The 17640-nt window shown below is 37.4% G+C and overlaps 2 protein-coding genes across 2 annotated transcripts in view; both read left to right on the top strand.

Moving 5' to 3' along the window:
• Nucleotides 1–6512: 6512 nt before the first annotated feature.
• Nucleotides 6513–7763, top strand: slc35g2b (solute carrier family 35 member G2b; the record flags this gene model as incomplete). Its single annotated transcript, XM_079260231.1, has 1 exon — nt 6513–7763. One exon carries the CDS (start codon nt 6513–6515, stop codon nt 7761–7763), a length of 1251 nt encoding a protein of 416 aa, XP_079116357.1.
• A 2341-nt stretch (nt 7764–10104) lies between these two features.
• Nucleotides 10105–17640, top strand: part of nck1b (NCK adaptor protein 1b) — a 32060-nt gene continuing 24524 nt past the window's right edge. Inside the window, exon 1 of the mRNA XM_079259663.1 lies at nt 10105–10293. The gene's annotated coding sequence lies outside the window, so the exon portion shown is untranslated. The remainder of the gene's footprint in view (nt 10294–17640) is intronic.

Raw genomic sequence — 17640 nt, forward strand, 5'->3', positions numbered from 1 at the left:
ATTCGAAGAGTTGCTTACTTGGCTATGTTTTAGCATATCGCTTAGATAAACTAACAGTAGTTTGTACAAACAATGAGCCCAGCTGGCCAAACTGAACCCCATCACATCAAATATGTCACAGTTTAATCAGTTCTGAAGAACTTCTGAATCTGTGGGCATCCTCAGGAGTTCATCAATGGTAATCGCATTGGATGACAGCTTCCTTTCAGTGACACTCACTGAAAGATGGATGTATTTAAGTAAAGCCACAAAGTCTAAAATTCCTGATGGGAAGTCTACGGTTTTGCAGAAATGGAGTTTGGTTATTTTTGGACAGTTTATTTTTGGATTTGTGATTTGGTTTTCAGTTTTGTGCATTTATGCTTTATTCTGGTAGCTTCTGTCAGACTGGTTTTATTGTACTAGGCTGTGTTCAGTTGTTTTTTTGTTTCGTTTTGTACCTCAGATAATTAAGGTCTATGGATTTTGTTGTTTTCTAAATATATTCGTGGAATTCTGGCTTTTCGAGTCTGCTTGTCTAAACTTTGTTGTGTTTGTTTGGTTTAGTTCTTGTCATGTTTTTGTCTCTAGTCTTGTTTCCTTTGTCTGATCTTTAGGTTTCAACTGGCTTCTTTAAGTTTGGTGTTTTTTTAGTCTAAAGCTGAATTGATTGTATCTAAATATATCATATCATGGTTTAGCTCATGTTTCAATTAAACTTGCTTCCTGTTATTTTTTGCAGAGGACACCACCTTATGTATTATGAAGTGTTAACTTCCTACTCTGTAATTACACCTGAAGGCTGTTTTATGAAACTGAGATAAAGGTTTATGCTAGAAATTTCCTGGTTATCCTAGCTGAATTTGGTTATACAAAAGCAGTAACACTGCTGGGGATTTATTTTCTTTACCTAAAGTACATGCTACTAAAATAAAAAAAAGACCTAACAAAACAAAACAAAGAACTCTCAGCATTAATTTCTGAGAGACTTAGCATCTGTGCAGTGCTCCTTTTATGACATGCCAAATACCAAATCAGATACCAAATTATGTTATTAAAGCACAGTTTTGGCAATAAGTGCTCAATGCTGACGTTCAACAGACAAACAATTGCATGCACAAAGAGATGTAGCAGCTTTCATGGTTTCAGCTTGTTCAAGTAATCAGTAATAAAAGGGCAACAAAACCATCACTTCATTGAGCTCTTTCACCCTCACACTTCATATGTAAGTGAAAAAATTTCTCCTTTTCTTTTTAGTTCATAGTGGAGGAGAATACCAAATCCAAAGAGGAAACCTCTCCAGCTCATACTTAATTTAAAAGGCTCTATTTAGAACAAAGTGCTGCGTTGGCCTATTTATGATTCGTAGAAGTACGAGGCACTGTTTGATTTTGGGTTCAGCAAACACAGAAAGAAAAAGCGTCAAAAGCTTTCCAGCAGGGATGGACTATTTTTGTAATAATGTTGGGACAGTCAAGCAGGAAACTGTCTGACCTGGTCCTAACAGGTGGCTGAAAATTGAAGGGTTTTCTTTTAGTGCATCTTTGTTTTCATATCATCTCCTTTCCAACAAATGATTGAAAATTTAAAATGCCATTAATATGTTTACAAGTTATGAAATCCTTTGTGTTAAATAATGCACAGAGATATTTAGCTTTATTGTTGCTCTTTAGGACAAAATCTCTGGCATGAACATATTCTTGTTCGGTTTCCATCGCCCCCGAAGGTGATAAAAAAACAAAAAAAAAACAAAAAACAAGAGCCACATCTATTCTTTTTCCACCCACACCAAAGTTATTTGTTCCACCATTTTAAATTTATTCACACTGTCTTCTTGTCATGTCAGTAGCAACTCCGTGCTTACCTTCTCAATCCTCCAAATCCTTAGAAAACTGCATAAGCTTGCCTGTCTGCCAATGTGTTAGCTGGAGGGATGAGTGTTTGTCATCCTCTGTCAATAAAACAGTAATTGTTCAATCAATGACAGATGGCTGAAGCACCAGACCAAAGAAAATGGATTCCATATCTGTCATGTTTTAGAGCGAGGAGACAACAAGGGAAATAAAAACCCACATGTGATCAATACAGTACACACCTCTAGGCTGTGGTGTGTTCTCTAAAGGCCTGCAGGGTAATACACAACTCCATTTCTATAAGAAATAGCCTCATTCCAGAAAATGAGCGAGATTGCAGCTGTGCTGGCAGGTTATTACAGCTTGTGCTCCCTGTAAGTATCTATTTTTCAAAATTTAGGCTTGAAATGTGAAAGTGAGAAAATTGCTTCTGGATATGATGTAATAATAATAATTTTTTTTTTTTTTTTTTAAAGCGGTGTTCTAAATGTCAGCCTAGCACAGGTTCTCAATGTTACTTTCTACATATAACTACAAGTCAAATGGCCTTAAAGTTTTTTAAACAATCAGAGCATATTTTTTTTTCATAGATCATAGTGATGTTACTGAAATATCATGTATAGCTGTTATATTGATTTACAGTTCTGGAGTATTGTATTTATTCAGTGCATAAGCATTAAAAGTTCAACATTTTGCATATGGCTTAAGCTTTTCCACTGACGAACCAGATTTAGTGCAACAATGAGTGCAAATCAACAGTTTTTTTCTCCTGGGTGTAATTACCAAATCACCAGTAAGATTTTCTGAGGAAAAGAAGTTGCACTGAAACCTGTTCTGGCCTTCACTGGCCTTGTCCACACATCTGAATTGATTTCAAATTCTGTTAATTAACTCGCTGAGAAGAAAACAATCCTTATAGCGTGTACGTACACCAAAATTCAACTTTTATACCTGTTGCATATTATTATCTATATCTTAAAGTTAGGGATTTTGTCTTTTGAGTCACTTATAAAGTTGCCAAGTATAAAATCTGTGTTCCTCAGGAGTGACTAAGCTCAATTATCTCCAGAGATAATTAGTTCAACAGAGTGACGCCTCCTAAATGTTGAAAGTCATCATGTGCTGTGGATGGTAAAATGAAAAGGCACAGCACATTCGCCTTGCAGTTCTTATTGTGGCTCAATGAGCTGGGATTCATTTTAGAGTTTACTGTGCTCTTTTTCATGCATTAACGCATTCCAGTGGCAGACACTGGATGCTTAAGCAGCCACAGTAACTGTAACTACTAAAGCCACTTACATATCCAGACTTGACTAATTGAGCCTAAGAGGTCACTGAAAGACTATGTGAAGATTTTGTAAATTAAATTGTCCTCACAGTCATCAGCTCATACTGGTCATACAAACTGCATGACTCTGAACTCATGAGGCACCATTTTCTACTGTTATCCTATACATGCCTTCATATGATTTGAAAGAAAGTTTTACTTTTTACATTAGAGTTGTTATAGACTCATAGTCAAACTGTCTTGAAACAGGGAAGCTGTCATGATGACACACAGTGATTTTCATCTTCTCAAGCATTTTAGATTGACTTTCCATTCAGAAGGTGGTTTTTGCCTAATTTATGGTCTTTCAAAATTGTTTTTAAGTTGTCAAATATAAGAACATAAAAAAAGGATTAAGATTAGGTAAATACAGTCTGACTGAATGCACTTTATTACCAGAGAAAAGTGTGAATGTCTTGATCAAAGCAGAGGTTGAAAGACATCCTAAATGATCTTATAGAAACAACAGTTCACGCCCACCAAACTGGGAAATGGTATAATTTATTTAATTACAATTTGAAATCCATCATGGACTGGAGACCTGTCCTGGGTGCATCCTGCCTCTCACCCAATGATCACTAGGATAGGCTCCAGCTTCCCGCCACTGTGAATTGGACTTAGCAGTTAAGAAAAAGGATGGATGGATGGATGGATGGATGGATGGATGAACAATGTTGACATTTGCATTATTCACACCAGTGAAAACTACTTAAGCATTGGCTTTCAATATGTAATGTGTTCATTTAACATTTTAATGTGTGTTATCAATATTATATTATGTGAATTAACATGTTGCCTATTCATTTATTGAAAGATACTATATTTTTTATGAATACATATCTGCTTTTAATATCCAGCTACGTTATTTCCTTCAAAATAACTGCTGGCTCCTGGATATGTCTTCACTGTTAGTAGCTTAATATAAATGTTGACACAAAGTTAATTGCCGCCACATCACAAATCACCTTTATGGTGTGTCACGCTCATTAAACTCACAGTCATGTTGCAGAGGCACTGGCAGTGTGATCTATATCACCAGCCGACATTGTTGCATCGCCTGTGGAGTAAACTCCACAACCTAATTTTAGTGATTTTAACTTTTCCATGTTGAGGTGACCATCCATTTCTTTCTTTAATGACTGGAAACAGAACATCTATCATGTCTTTATGACTTTTTTAAAAATATTTTTGGTGATGCTCCCTTAGAGTAAAACTGTGCATTTTGTGTCTAGAATTATAATTAGATTCTCTCTCCCTCTCTCACTTTGTTTCAGTCCAAGTTAGGGGGGGGGGAAGTTAAATAAATGCTGCACAAACACAAAGAAAAGAGAAACAGAATCCCAGAGGGGATTTAGATCTATTCAAATGAATGAAATATTCAGACCTGTTCACACTTAATGCAGGGCAATCCCAACATTTTGTACATTTTTAAATGAAAAATAAAGCAGCTATGACCAGTGAGTTGAAAATTTCTTAACAACAAATTTTTGTCATAAAAAACTGCATGCATGTTAAATATTGGAAGCAAAAGCCCAAAATGGCTGCAGGTATTTCTTTATTTCACTGATTTATTTGTCTCATCTGTGCTGAAATTACTCAAATAAATTAGTGCAGAGGTCTAATCTTACAGTCATGATGGTGACATCCCCCACCTCTCTCTCTCTCTCTCTCTCTCTCTCTCTCTCTCTCTCTCTCATGACGAATACGAGCGACTTTAGGTGGGGGAGCAGGGAGCTAAGAGAAGCGACAGTTGCTTCTCTCCTTGGCTTCCCCCCACCCTCCCCTTCTTCACCTTCATCATCATCATCACCACCATCATCATCCGCCTCGGCAACAGCAGCTTCATCGGCAGCACAAGCTGAGACAGAGTCCGTCGACAGCGTGGACAAGGAATAAGCTGTCCGCATCTTCAGGAGGGTCTCCACTTCATAGGGGGGGAGATGGAGAAATGGCAGCTGCAGATCAGGAAATATAAGGATCAAGAAATCCGACAAAATCGGCTTTTATGACACAAACCTTGCTTTATGCATTAATATGAACTAATTAAAGAACAAAAGGTAAGTCTTCAAAGTGTTTTAATGAATTGATGTTTTTCTGAAAGCACAGATGCCAGACTTTTGTACATCTGCTGTGATCTAACCAAGACCAATACTTTATAACAATATCGTGTTATTTATAGTTCTAATAAAATAGGAATATATGCAATTAGTGCTTTTTTGTTCATTCACGGCCGTGGATTTGCGAATATCGTCGTTTTAACTGTTTTTTTTTTTTTTTTTTGCACGCTGAAGTTGCAATATTTACGCATCGATATTTGCACAGTGAGCGATTAAAATGCTGCTTTTGACGCTTCTTTAACAGTTCAAAGAAACTATGTTTTCTGTTTTTATTTTCTCACATATTAATATGGATTTTGCTGCCTTTAATCGAGAGAAGTGAAGTTATATTAATGTAAATCTCAAGAAGGAGGAGCAGCTGTTGGATAAAGTGGGAAATAAGGCCAATAGGAATATCTATGTGCCCCCTTGTGGTTTGAGTCGTGCTGTGTTTTAGGGTTAAAAGCAAAATGAATGTAATGGGAAATGTAATTTGGGAAATTAGGAAACAGGTTTCAGTCTAAATACCTCCAGGGGGAAATTTTTCAATAAAAATGCAAGCTTAAATCAGGTCAAAACTTTAAACTGAATTATTTTTTATAATAAATGAAAAAAAAAAATCTCCCATGACTGAGTCAACCATTTAAGCTCTTTAGTTCCATTTAACCCTTTTGGACAGTCCTGTATGCAGGGGTGGCTTATTTATGATGTGCCACTCCATTCATCTCATAAGTGGCCCACATTCTGTATCAGCCCCTCTGTGGATTCCCGTTATGTAATCTCATTCCCTTCAGACTGAATCAGGCTCAGTGTTTGCTGCTTGGCTTGTATGGACTCACATGGGAATGGGTGTGTGTGTCTGTGTGTATATATATATATATATATATATATATATATATATATATATATATATATATATATATATATATATATATATATATATATATATATATATATATATACACATGTGTTCAGCGCAATAAGGTAGTAAGTGTCTGCCTTTGTGCAGTGTGTGTATCTTTTAGCATTACCTCTATTTATTCCATGTGCGTTGGTGTATTGGATGATTTAAAAATAAAATAGGTAAAGTTTAATTATGTTTGAAGAAATTCTGGACCAAAGTAAATCAGGCTTCACCATGTATGTATCTAAGTGTGACTTGAGTATTATAATATTTATTTTCATCTCCTGTTTTCTTTCTTTAGACTACCCACTTTTGACGGCCAGAAGAAAAAAAAAAAAAAACAACAAAAAAACATGGATATAACTTCATCTTCACTCCAGTATGGATCAAAAAAGCGGGTTAAGATTCACCCCAACACAGTGACAGTTAAATATGCCACTCACTTCCCCCAGCCTGGTGATGAAGGGTATGATGATGCTCCCTCTTTTGAGGATTTTGGCGCCTTTGCAGATCCAAATGTTGGAAAAAGACTGGTGTCTGACACTAAAGGGGGCAGGACTTTCTTTGGAACCATGGAGACCCAGCCGAAGCAGCCAAGTGTGCCAAGAGACAAGGGGGTTGGAGGCCAGCTGGCGAGCTTTGGCGAGGCGAATGTGTTGGCTTCCAGAGTGACATGGGCAGCTCTATTTGGGGCAGCGGTGGCTCATGGTTGTGTAGCGCTGATTACTCGTCTGGCAGCAGATCGTTCTAAAGTTCCCTCCCTTGAGCTACTCTTCATTCGCTCTGTGATCCAAGTACTGTCCATTCTGGTGGTCCTCTACTACCATGAGGCCCCCTTCGGCCCCAAGGGCTACCGACTTCGACTCTTCATCTACGGTGTGTGCAACGTTATCTCGATCACTTGCGCCTACACGTCTTTTGCCATAGTACCACCAAGTAATGGCACCATCATGTGGCGTGCTTCCACCACAGTCTTCAGCGCGATGCTGGCCTTCCTACTGTTGGATGACAGGCTGGGCTACACAGATATAGTCACAGTGGTGGGAAGCGTGTTCGGTCTGTGCCTGGTCATGGTGCCAAATATAGCAGATGAGGAAAAGTCCAGGCTGGGGTTTTGGAAGGAGGCCTTTGGCTACACAATGACAGTGATGGCCGGCTTGACCGCTGCCCTGTCCATGATCGTCTACAGAGCCATCAAGGAGCGCGTCAGTATGTGGACGGCACTCTTTACCTTCGGCTGGACGGGCACTGTGTGGGGTGCTTCCACCATGTTTATCATGCAGGAACCCATCATTCCTCTGGATGGGGAGACCTGGGGTTACTTAACTGGAATCTGTATCTGCTCCACTGTTGCATTCCTCGGAGTCTACTATGCTCTAAATAAGTTTCATCCAGCCTTAGTTAGCACCGTGCAGCACCTCGAGATCGTGGTTGCCATGCTTCTGCAGCTCATTGTGCTGAGAATGATCCCGTCTGTGTACGACGTCATTGGAGGCCTGGTTATCATGGTCAGTGTGTTCACTCTGACAGGAGTTAAGCTGTACCGGGTGAGCAGGGCAATTCGGCAGGATTATCAAGAGATCTTAGACTCGCCTATTAAATGAATTTAAATATGTCAGTCTATTTGTTTACAATGTTGCTTGGTTGTGCAATTTAAAGAATGTCTGGATCTTCATCAGATGGTTTTGTATTGTGCTGTTGAAAGAGTGCCAGTTGTGTAACTAATGTCTTAATATTTGTGTGTGAAATAAAAGAGAAATGTAACACAGTGACCATTTCCCTCCAATAGTGCTGCTTTCATGTAAAAAAAAAAAAAAAATGTATCAAAGAATCAGTCTAATTTGTGTGATTTAGAATGCTCTAGTATTTAAAATCATAAGGCCCCTGATCAATCTGGTCTTTTTCACTGCAGCAAAAAATCACAATGCAAACAAGGTGTGTAATCCACTGTTGTCATTCTGACCACCTGAAAATCTAAGCCCCAAAAACATTTATAAATGGAATAGATAAGTAAAAATGAATATAAAAACAAGCTTAAAGCCTTAATCTCTTGTCAGGAAAGACAACTATTCAATCAATTCATGAAATTAACAGAAGGGCCAGCATAGGACATATTTAATGTTTTGCATTAGATTACTTCGTTATAATTAAACACAATGTTCTGTGCAAGTAGATTCTAAGGTTAGAGGTGAAAAGAAGAATTATACTCCTTTCCCTCATCAATTTAAGTTTACTCTGCAGCTCGGGGTGAGCTAGTTGATATTTAACACTGGTGATTACCTCAGTGGACATGGCTTCTGTTTACTTTCAGATGCATGTCAAACTAATGCCCAGAGGCAGGTACACTGTATTGAATTAAAGTCCCCTTTAACAACGTAAAGCAGTCTGCCTTTTTCTGTATTTGCCGAGTCGGTGGCTCACCAGTGACGTATCCTTTCTCCTTTTAGAAAGCCAAGCTGAGATACACAATCTCTGTTGTTTTTACCCCACGGGCAAAGCAACAGTGATGGCATGAAATAAAGACACAATGATGATGAAAAATAGATGAAAGGGGGCATGTTGCTATGTCAGAGCTGCAACAAAAGGCTTGCCATGCAAACAGCCCAGCAGGTGGCATTCGCGATCTACTGCTGCAATTCTTCAAAGCCAGTGGTAGAGTAAGAAAGTGTCTTCCTATGGTGGTTTTTATGATGTTTGGTGGTGTTTCTAGTTGAAAAAAAAATCCAGTTTGTGACATTTATACTCAAAACAGCTGAAAAAAAATGACATAACACATCCACTTTTATTCAGTCTGGGCCACCAACCGGAGCAATGGGACACTTTTATTGTTGATTATGCCAACATATTGTTGGCATATTGTGATGCTTAACATATTGTCACATAAAATGGGAACAATTAGTCCACACAAACATCAAGTAAATTTATTAAAGACAATCTTCTATTAATGATGTCATAGTCAATAAATAATATGATGTGCAAACCACAGGCCATAAACTTGTTTTGTATTTACTTTGACAACACATTCTCTAATGGCACACTTTGACTTATCAGTCAATGTTTTATTCCTTAAATGTAAAGTAGGACAAAACAGTAATTAGGTGTGCTTCACATTCTACTTTATGCCTTGTATATTGTACAGCCCCCTTTGGAGATGGGGTTTTGGGTGCAGAACGAACATGGAGAGGAGGTCCATCTGTTTGAGCAGGAAACAGATTGCATCCTGCAGTGAGCTGCAGCCTTCCAAATTACACTGCAACTTTCCTCACCACAGACATATTTATTAGATGTATCATTTCCTGGGAGGGGACTGAAAGGAATTTGATGATTAAGTATCACATTTATATTTGTATGGGCGTGTATCTTCATGTTGATTGATGCAGATGACTGGGTGTTTTCACAAAACCCTTGTGAATAGCAGGATAACTATATTTTACAATGACTAAACATATTAGTCATTCAATCCATACTCTAAAATGACTTGAAAGGCAGTTAAATATCATCTAAAAAAATAAATAATAATAATAACAATAATAATAATAATAATAATAATAATAATAATTGCAAGTCTTTTGTGTTTCTGATATAGGCTTCAGTATAAGTCTCACATTGAGAATCTTTTATTACTAAAAGCTTCATATTCAACGATTTTCTTGTGAACAAATCGAATTAAAAAAGATAAATATTTTTAAAATTTATTCTCTGTTATAACAGAGCAGCAATAGATTGGTTGACTAGTTTTACAAGGCAGAAACCTTGACGATGCTTTATGGGAATGCAAAAATCCAGCGGCTGCAGTGTGGTTGACGGACAGGTGCCTTGTCCAATCAAAAGACAGCCAGTTTTCCCTACATCCAATCGCGTGAGAGTAGTCGGGACTAGCGCTGTCTGAACTGCATGTGTAGTTGAAGCTAGTTAGCCTAGCCGTGCAGCTGAGCACTGAGATGGTTTGATGAAGAAATGCTATTCCAACGGGGCACCACGTCTAATCAGCTAGGCTAGCTTCTTAGGTTGGGAAAAATCAACTTGCTTGCTAGCAAGGACTGTGGACATTCTTTGCTCGCACCCTGCGGAAGACATTTCAACACATTAATTATTTTCCAAAGCAGACAAGAAGAGGTGGCCATCAGCAGTCAGGTAAGACCATACGTGGTGCGATTGTGGCTGATCCAGGCTGCTATCACCGCAACGGGTTTATCCTACGAAAGATGAACTAGCTTCTGTGCTCCTTGATTTTTAACGTGAAAGCTCCTTTAAGCTAACAGCTAACGCAGACAAAACCAGGCTGTCGCCTTGCCAGCACACTGTTACAGATATGGGCAACGTGTGGTTTGAGTGTAACCTAGAATTTTGTAACCATTCAGTGGTATAGTAAATATTTCCAGCCAGGTTAACATTAGCCAAGTTGGGTGGCGTGACACGCTGTCAAACTAAAGTTATGAGATGAAATGTGGAATTGAAGTGCAGCACAACCTACTTAATCGTGTACTTTATTATTGGTTGTGTTGCACTGAGATTTAAAATGGAGAGGAACCGCAGTGGCATAAAACAGCAGTGTTATACAAATGAGATCATTTTCCAGTGGTAGTGCTGTTTTTGTATTCTAACTACTAGCTCAGGCTTAAGTCCTTAGATGCTGTTCACTGATTCCTGTGGGTTTGGTCATGGTCATGCCAAAAAGGCATCATTAAATATTAGTTAGTTTATATTTCTTTGTTCTTATTTTAACGTAGTTAATGTTTATGGATGAGTCCATTAACTCTTGCTTTTTCTGTTCACACATATATGTATATATGTGTATATATATATATATATATATATATATATATATATATATATATATATATATATATATATATATGTGTGTGTGTGTGTGTGTGTGTGTGTGTGTGTGTGTATAAAATCATTTTATATATGTTTTTATGGTTCTGAGTCTGTTCAATTAGTTTGAAAAATTGAAAGTGGATAATCTACAAGGGTCTAAGATGCTGATGAGCAAACACCTATTAGTTTTTTTGACTTTGCCTTAATAGCCATTATGTTTTGACCAATCAGCTCTGAAATCATCCTGTTTACAGTGATAAAAGATGCAGATAATCTGCATTTTCTCACTGAAGATGTCCGTATCAACAGTGTTTTCTCCTAAAAAGAAGTTAAAGGGCAATATATGTCCACAGCTGCCAAGGATTACAAGTAACAGGAAGGCAAATGTACTAAGTGGGGGAAAAAAAAGCCGTTTTTGTTTTATCCAAGATTTCAGATAGTTGCACACTCTGTTTATCTCCTAACATTGTTTCTACCCAACACAACCCAAGCCAGACTAAATGTCATGCTTCGATGCTATGGGCATTGCAGCTCTGTAATTGTTGGCAAGCTCAAGGTGTTCATGTTTGTGTGGCCTTTTTACAGAGTTTGTTTAATAGCACTGGGCAGTGAAAAGCAGATCATGATGGTCTGAGTAGTTTATCTCACTGATATTATTTTGACAAAATGCAGTTGTTTATATCTGAACCATGCAAAGGGAGTAACTTTTCCAAACACCAACAGCTGCAGGAAAGTGTTGTTTCTCTTGTAATTATCACATTAAAGGTTTCCGGGAGAGGAGAGGTAGAGAGATGCATTTAGTCTGCCGGAGAACTTTTCTGAGTGGGAGTCAAGGGGAGGATGGCCACAGTTTAGGGGGAGAGAGGCCGAGAAGTCACAGTTATCAGTCCTTTATGCATGAAGGCACACATTTAATTTTTATATTCCGTGTACAAAAATAACTTTAAAGCAATCTATCTGGAAAAAATTTGCACCTGTCAGTTGCAAGCTTATGTGCACAATTGAGGTTTCCTCCTGAACTAAAGCTTTCACTGTTCCATTTACACGTGTTGATATTTTGCAGTGCACCGTTTTTTGCTTGTTTGTTTTTTTTTCTGTTTTCATTGATTGCTCTTGTTGACTACCTGCCCTTTCTACATGCACCCTTGTCAAAATTTTATGATAGAAAAACCATACAGACTTGTTTAATAGAGGATCCAGCCCTCGCCTCTTCCCCAGTGACTGGTCATGGGCTGCCATCGGCCTCCAGGAGCCAAATTTGTCCCCACAGCCGAGGGGAATATGCCAACTGTGCATTTCCCGATAGCGGAAACTATCGGGAAATGCAGCTGAAAATTTCCCTCTTAAAATGACTAGCGCTGGAATCCAGTCCATGAAGTGACTTCTAATGAAGTTGAGAAATGGGGATTTTTTTTCTTACTGATTTTCTTATGGTATCAGTCTTAGATCACTTATTGCACAATGTATTTTCCACTTCTTCTTTTTTGTTTTCTTTTTAATTTTTTTTTTTTTGCTGTCTTGATACATTTTCTTAAGATTGCCTTTGGATGCTGGCATGTTTTAAGAGTGAGCAGCAAAGACACTCTCTCAATGTAAATCAAAATCACTTGCAGAACACCTCCTCTCACCTTTTTTGCCTTTATTGCATCAAGCATTGCCATATCTTTTGAAACAGCCCTGTTCTGCTTTGGATGCTTAGTGAGGCAAAATCAGCAAGCACTACACTGTTTGTGATGTTTTAGTGTCTTAACTCTTTTCCCTACTTCTGTAAACCTTAAGGTGCAGGCTGTGCGCAGTTGAAATATTTGCAGTATTTTATTATTTGGAATAAGTGATTAGGCTTCCTCCTGGAGGAGAAGAAGAAGTGAGCAGTTTCAGTGATGTGTTTCTATCTTAATAATGGTTCGGGGTTTTTCTTTTGGGGTTTTGCAGAATAAAAATGAGGATGTGTGTATTTGTGCAATAGCAAAACTCATTGTTATGACTATAAAAAGCTAATTTGTCCTATTTTTCTTCGAAATGTACATTTTTTTGGCTTAGTAATAAAACTTTTCAGGCACAGTTCAAGTGTTACTGACTAAGGTATTAAAGATGTGTCAAGTCTACAGCTGAGTTACACCTTTTATCCTAAGTGGAAATGTTGTGTAATCACATGAAAACCTGAAAAATTCTTCTAGCTTAAAGTGTCATCATTTTTACCAAACACACATGAGGAACACATCTCATGTCAGTATTTAACAGATTGATTGAAGCCATTGATGTTAAATGTTTCATATCTGAAGAGGATGAAATATAATCTATTCCACAGGTTGTAAAATATTTGTCCAAGCTGACTTTATTTGTTTTTTATGTGGGAAATTAAACTAATGAGCTGGAAGATAGCTGGGAAACATTTCTATGTGCCAGGAATCTCACAATTCTTGACAACCACATCATGCTTTGTTGAAGCAGTTACTCAGATGTTTTATATAGTAATTACATGATAGTTTATGATTTAATAATCTCCATTACATTCATCTTTATATGCTTGGTTTGATCCCCCTTGGCGAGTTATTTGAGAAGCGACTAAGTTAATATACTAGAAATGGTTTGAAGTAAACTAACATGAGAACACACATCATACTCTCTTTGATAATACTCCATGAGCCCATTTTAATGCAGAACAGTCTTCCTGGTGTTTGAAATGTGTGTAGGCTGTCTCAGTCTGGCTGTAAAGATGTTAACTTTTCTGCGGAAAATGTTCTTTCTTTTCCACATCTTATCAAAGATCTAGCACATGCTGGTTTGTGTAGAGCGTAGATTTTTGTGCGTCAGTGTGTAATCTGAAATACTTCCTGCTCTCAAGATGCTTATGTACAAGTTCTAACTCGTGACCCTCCTGGACTTCTGTCCCAAAAAACTTGTTTAGTCCTATTGTGACAGCACCGTCGGGCTCATATTTGACAGGTTGAAGGAATACGTAGAGGAAGTAAATATATCAAAATCAGCTCAGTGATACAGACTGTATGCTATCAATATCTTACATTTTGACTGCAATGATGACCTTTTTTTTTTTTTTTTTTTTTACTAGAAAGCTTCAATAGCAACAAAATGTGTAGCTGCCGTGTATTGTCTGACCATTTTAGGTCTTATTGAAAAGTTTGTGTTGCTCACTTTTTAATGCAACTATTAGTTTTAAGTGGTGCAGCAGCACATAAAACCAAACCACAAGGAGGTTATTGGCGCCGTGGTTCCCTATGTCGAGAATCCTTCCGCTATGTAAACTTGGATTTGTCACCGGGAAATCTCTGGAGCTCAAAAAACTTCTGTTTGGTAACCTGAAGGTTTACTTTGCAGTTTCCCTCATCCAAAATTGCTTGGATGTGACCATCACCCAGGCCACTCAAGATCATGACTGACAACCTCAGGGTGTGGATAAAGATGCGTAGGATGCTGATCTAGGTGGGGTTTAAGGAATTGGATTTGTTCTTTTATGGAAGTATTATATCTTTGCAGGTATCCGCTTACAGACTATTTTTTCTGCAGGATCCTCTTCTGCTAACACATAATGTAGTTCAGTTACCATGACTGATTGGAAAAACAAAATATTGTCTCAGAATTAAAATATGTGCCATAGTCGTAACAATTTTTGGCTGCAATCAGTAAAAGGAAAGACTTGGAGGCTAACCTCCAAGTCTTACATGCATTTTTGATATTTTTTAATTCAGTTTACAACACTGTTTGTTGCTAGGGTATTCCATACACACTCGTAAAATACGCAGAGCAGCACAAATGAAGAAATCTTCCCAATCCTTTCTAGCCTTACCCCCAATGTCTGTCCTCATAGGTGGTGGGACAAGGTGAGTAGCCATTCTTCTTCTCATTTTTGTCTCGCTGCACCTCCACTCTTTTCCTAACCTGCTCAGCAGTGTTTGGTTTTTTTTTTCTTTTTTTTTCACTGAAAGGTGCATAGAACTACAAATGTTGAAGCAAAGATAACAATTTCTTTTTCCTAAAATGTCCTTACTTGTCCAATGAGTATTAGAATGATGTAAAATCAGGATGTAATGATGTATCAATAGACTCCTGGCTCTATAAAGGCCAACCAACAAAACTAAATAATTCTTACTAAGTATGTTGTAGAAAAAATAACACACAGATCATTAGTAACCAAGCCTTTTTCAAATCAAATCATTCCTTCAAGTATTAGCTTTTAGGGGGGAAAAATGTTGACATTAAAACAAACACATTTTTTGGCTGTTTGCAGTAATGCTACTTTTGACCTACTATCCTCACCAAACTAACTCAGCTTGTTTTTGGGCACTACCATGTGTTAAAAACACGTTTGCTTTATTTCAGCCCGTTACCATTACTTTTTTTTTACTTTTTATGAAGATATTTTAACTTTGTTGTCACTTGTTGATCTTTTGATAGCATCTAGTTGGTCCACAATTTCATTTAGAATCGACTCGCCCTACTGACATACTAGTGATAGCTTTTTTTAATACTGAAATGTGATATATATATTTAATCATGTTATAAAGTATTATGATTTAGCTTTTTGCTTTAAATTCTTTCAGCAAAAAGTTAATAGCTTATGCCTATGGGATTTAGCATCTGTGCTCCAAGGGCTGGACGATATGACGATATATATAATTTGGACAATAGAAAATGCCTGTCATTTCATATGAGGCTCTATCTACGCAATGATAAGGTGCTTTACTGCAGTATTTTACCACCAGATGTGCTTGACGGCATGCACGCTGCAGATGTGTTTCAGAGCTGGGTAACTCACTAAAAGATGACCAACCAACCTAAACTGATTTGTTCGTAAAAGAGGGGAAATTTCTGTCTCATAGATGCGGTTTGGATATAAAAAGGCCGACGTGGAATCGACATCAGACTGGCTCACATTCCCAACAATGGACTCCGACAAAACTAACTCATTTTATGACCTGTGCAAGAATCAGGATAACAAATACAGAATAGAGTCAACAAGGTAAAGCTGCAAAAGCGGCGTCAAGTAGTGGCGAAAGCGCTCATAATAAACTCCAGACGCACACAGCCATAGTTACTGCAGATGGAAGGAGATAACTACTGCCGTTGCCAAGCACATCTGACAAATAATTGATGACTGACACAAAATTACGCAAGCAATGTTATATCATTATGTATATTGTTATGGGGATATAAAATGAGCTGTATCTGGATCATATCGCCCAGCCCTGTGTGCTCCTAAATTTGAAGCGCAGAGAAAAGCTTTACAATTAAAGGAAACTTAGTGATCATGAATTGATCTTCACAGTGAAGAGAGTTCACAGTAAAAGGATATTTTAAATGCATATGATTTATCCTACAAAGTGATGAAATTTTATCAAACTACTTGTGTTCAAGTAATCTCAAGAGTTTTTAAAAAAACACTTTAGGTGTTTTGCTGCATTTTTTTCTGATACCTTGCAGCCTTATGTACTAGATTACATTTAAGTTGCAAATGGTTGAGTCCTGTTATTATTTGATCTATATTTAGCCTGTTTACCAGTGTGAAAAAACTATGAATAAATCATTTCCTGCAGTTTTATGAGGGTGCTTTGCTTAGGCTGATATTGATCACTATCATACTTTCTTTTACTATCTTTGTTTTGCTATTTTCTTTTCTAAATCACCCACATAAAAGACCCTGTTAAAGTTCCCTTTCAACATCCACATTATCTCTGTCATCTCTTGTTCCATTGAAACAATCCTCTTCTAGAATAATTCATAGATTCATTCATCATTTTTTTCCCTGCCTTCAAAAAGTGTTTATTTGTAGGATTTTTTTTTTAAAACTGCGCTTCATATGATACATTATATGCTTTACTGTTGCAAAAAGTTACACTTGGAATGATGCATTTGTCCTCAATTATCAGATCAAAAGATGTGAATAAAATAAAATGGATAGAAACAGGGAAAAATGTTCACCTTCATCTTCAAACAATTTTGAAAAAAAAAAAAAGTTTGTCGTATTTTATTGTGTGTATACTTTTTTTTCTTTCTTTCTTTTTTTTTTTTTTTAAACGCATGTCTTTTTTTTTTTGGGTGGGGGTGGGGGAAGATTTTAGCCCTGGAGTACATTTTCTGAAGAAGAGAAGATCTATTTCCATTTTCCTCTTATGAATGGTCGCCATTTTTTTTTTCTTTGCTCCATTAGGCTTGTTTCTGGTTAGAACAACTACTTCAATCAAACAACTGCAGTCAGTGTCCCATACCACCACCCTCTGGGGATGCAACCCAGACTAGTTTATCTACCTCAGACTAGTCAATGGAAATATGTGATATACTGAATAGAAACCTGACTACTGTCTGGATGCAGCATGGTAAAAAACCAATGACGATCATTAAGAGTACAGCCATGATTTGCTTTCTGTATCATACTGATTTCCATCTCCACCATCAGATCAGATCACCTGATTTGTTGCCTGGAAATTTGGCAGATTGCTTCAAGTTGAGGTTAAAACCTCTTGCTTGCCAATATCTGCATCCTGTTTTGGTTTTAGTCTGATCAGTTGTGGTTATTTGTATCACTGGTGCTTTGACATTTCTTGAGTTTCCCATGTAAACACTAGCTGGATTATTATTTTTACAAAGCTGTTGAAAAGAATTGTCAACAAATTATGTATTTGATTTTAATACATGCAATATAAA

The sequence above is a fragment of the Telmatherina bonti genome (genome assembly GCF_933228915.1).
Source record: "Telmatherina bonti genome assembly, chromosome: 20".
In the NCBI taxonomy this organism is placed as follows: domain Eukaryota; kingdom Metazoa; phylum Chordata; class Actinopteri; order Atheriniformes; family Telmatherinidae; genus Telmatherina; species Telmatherina bonti.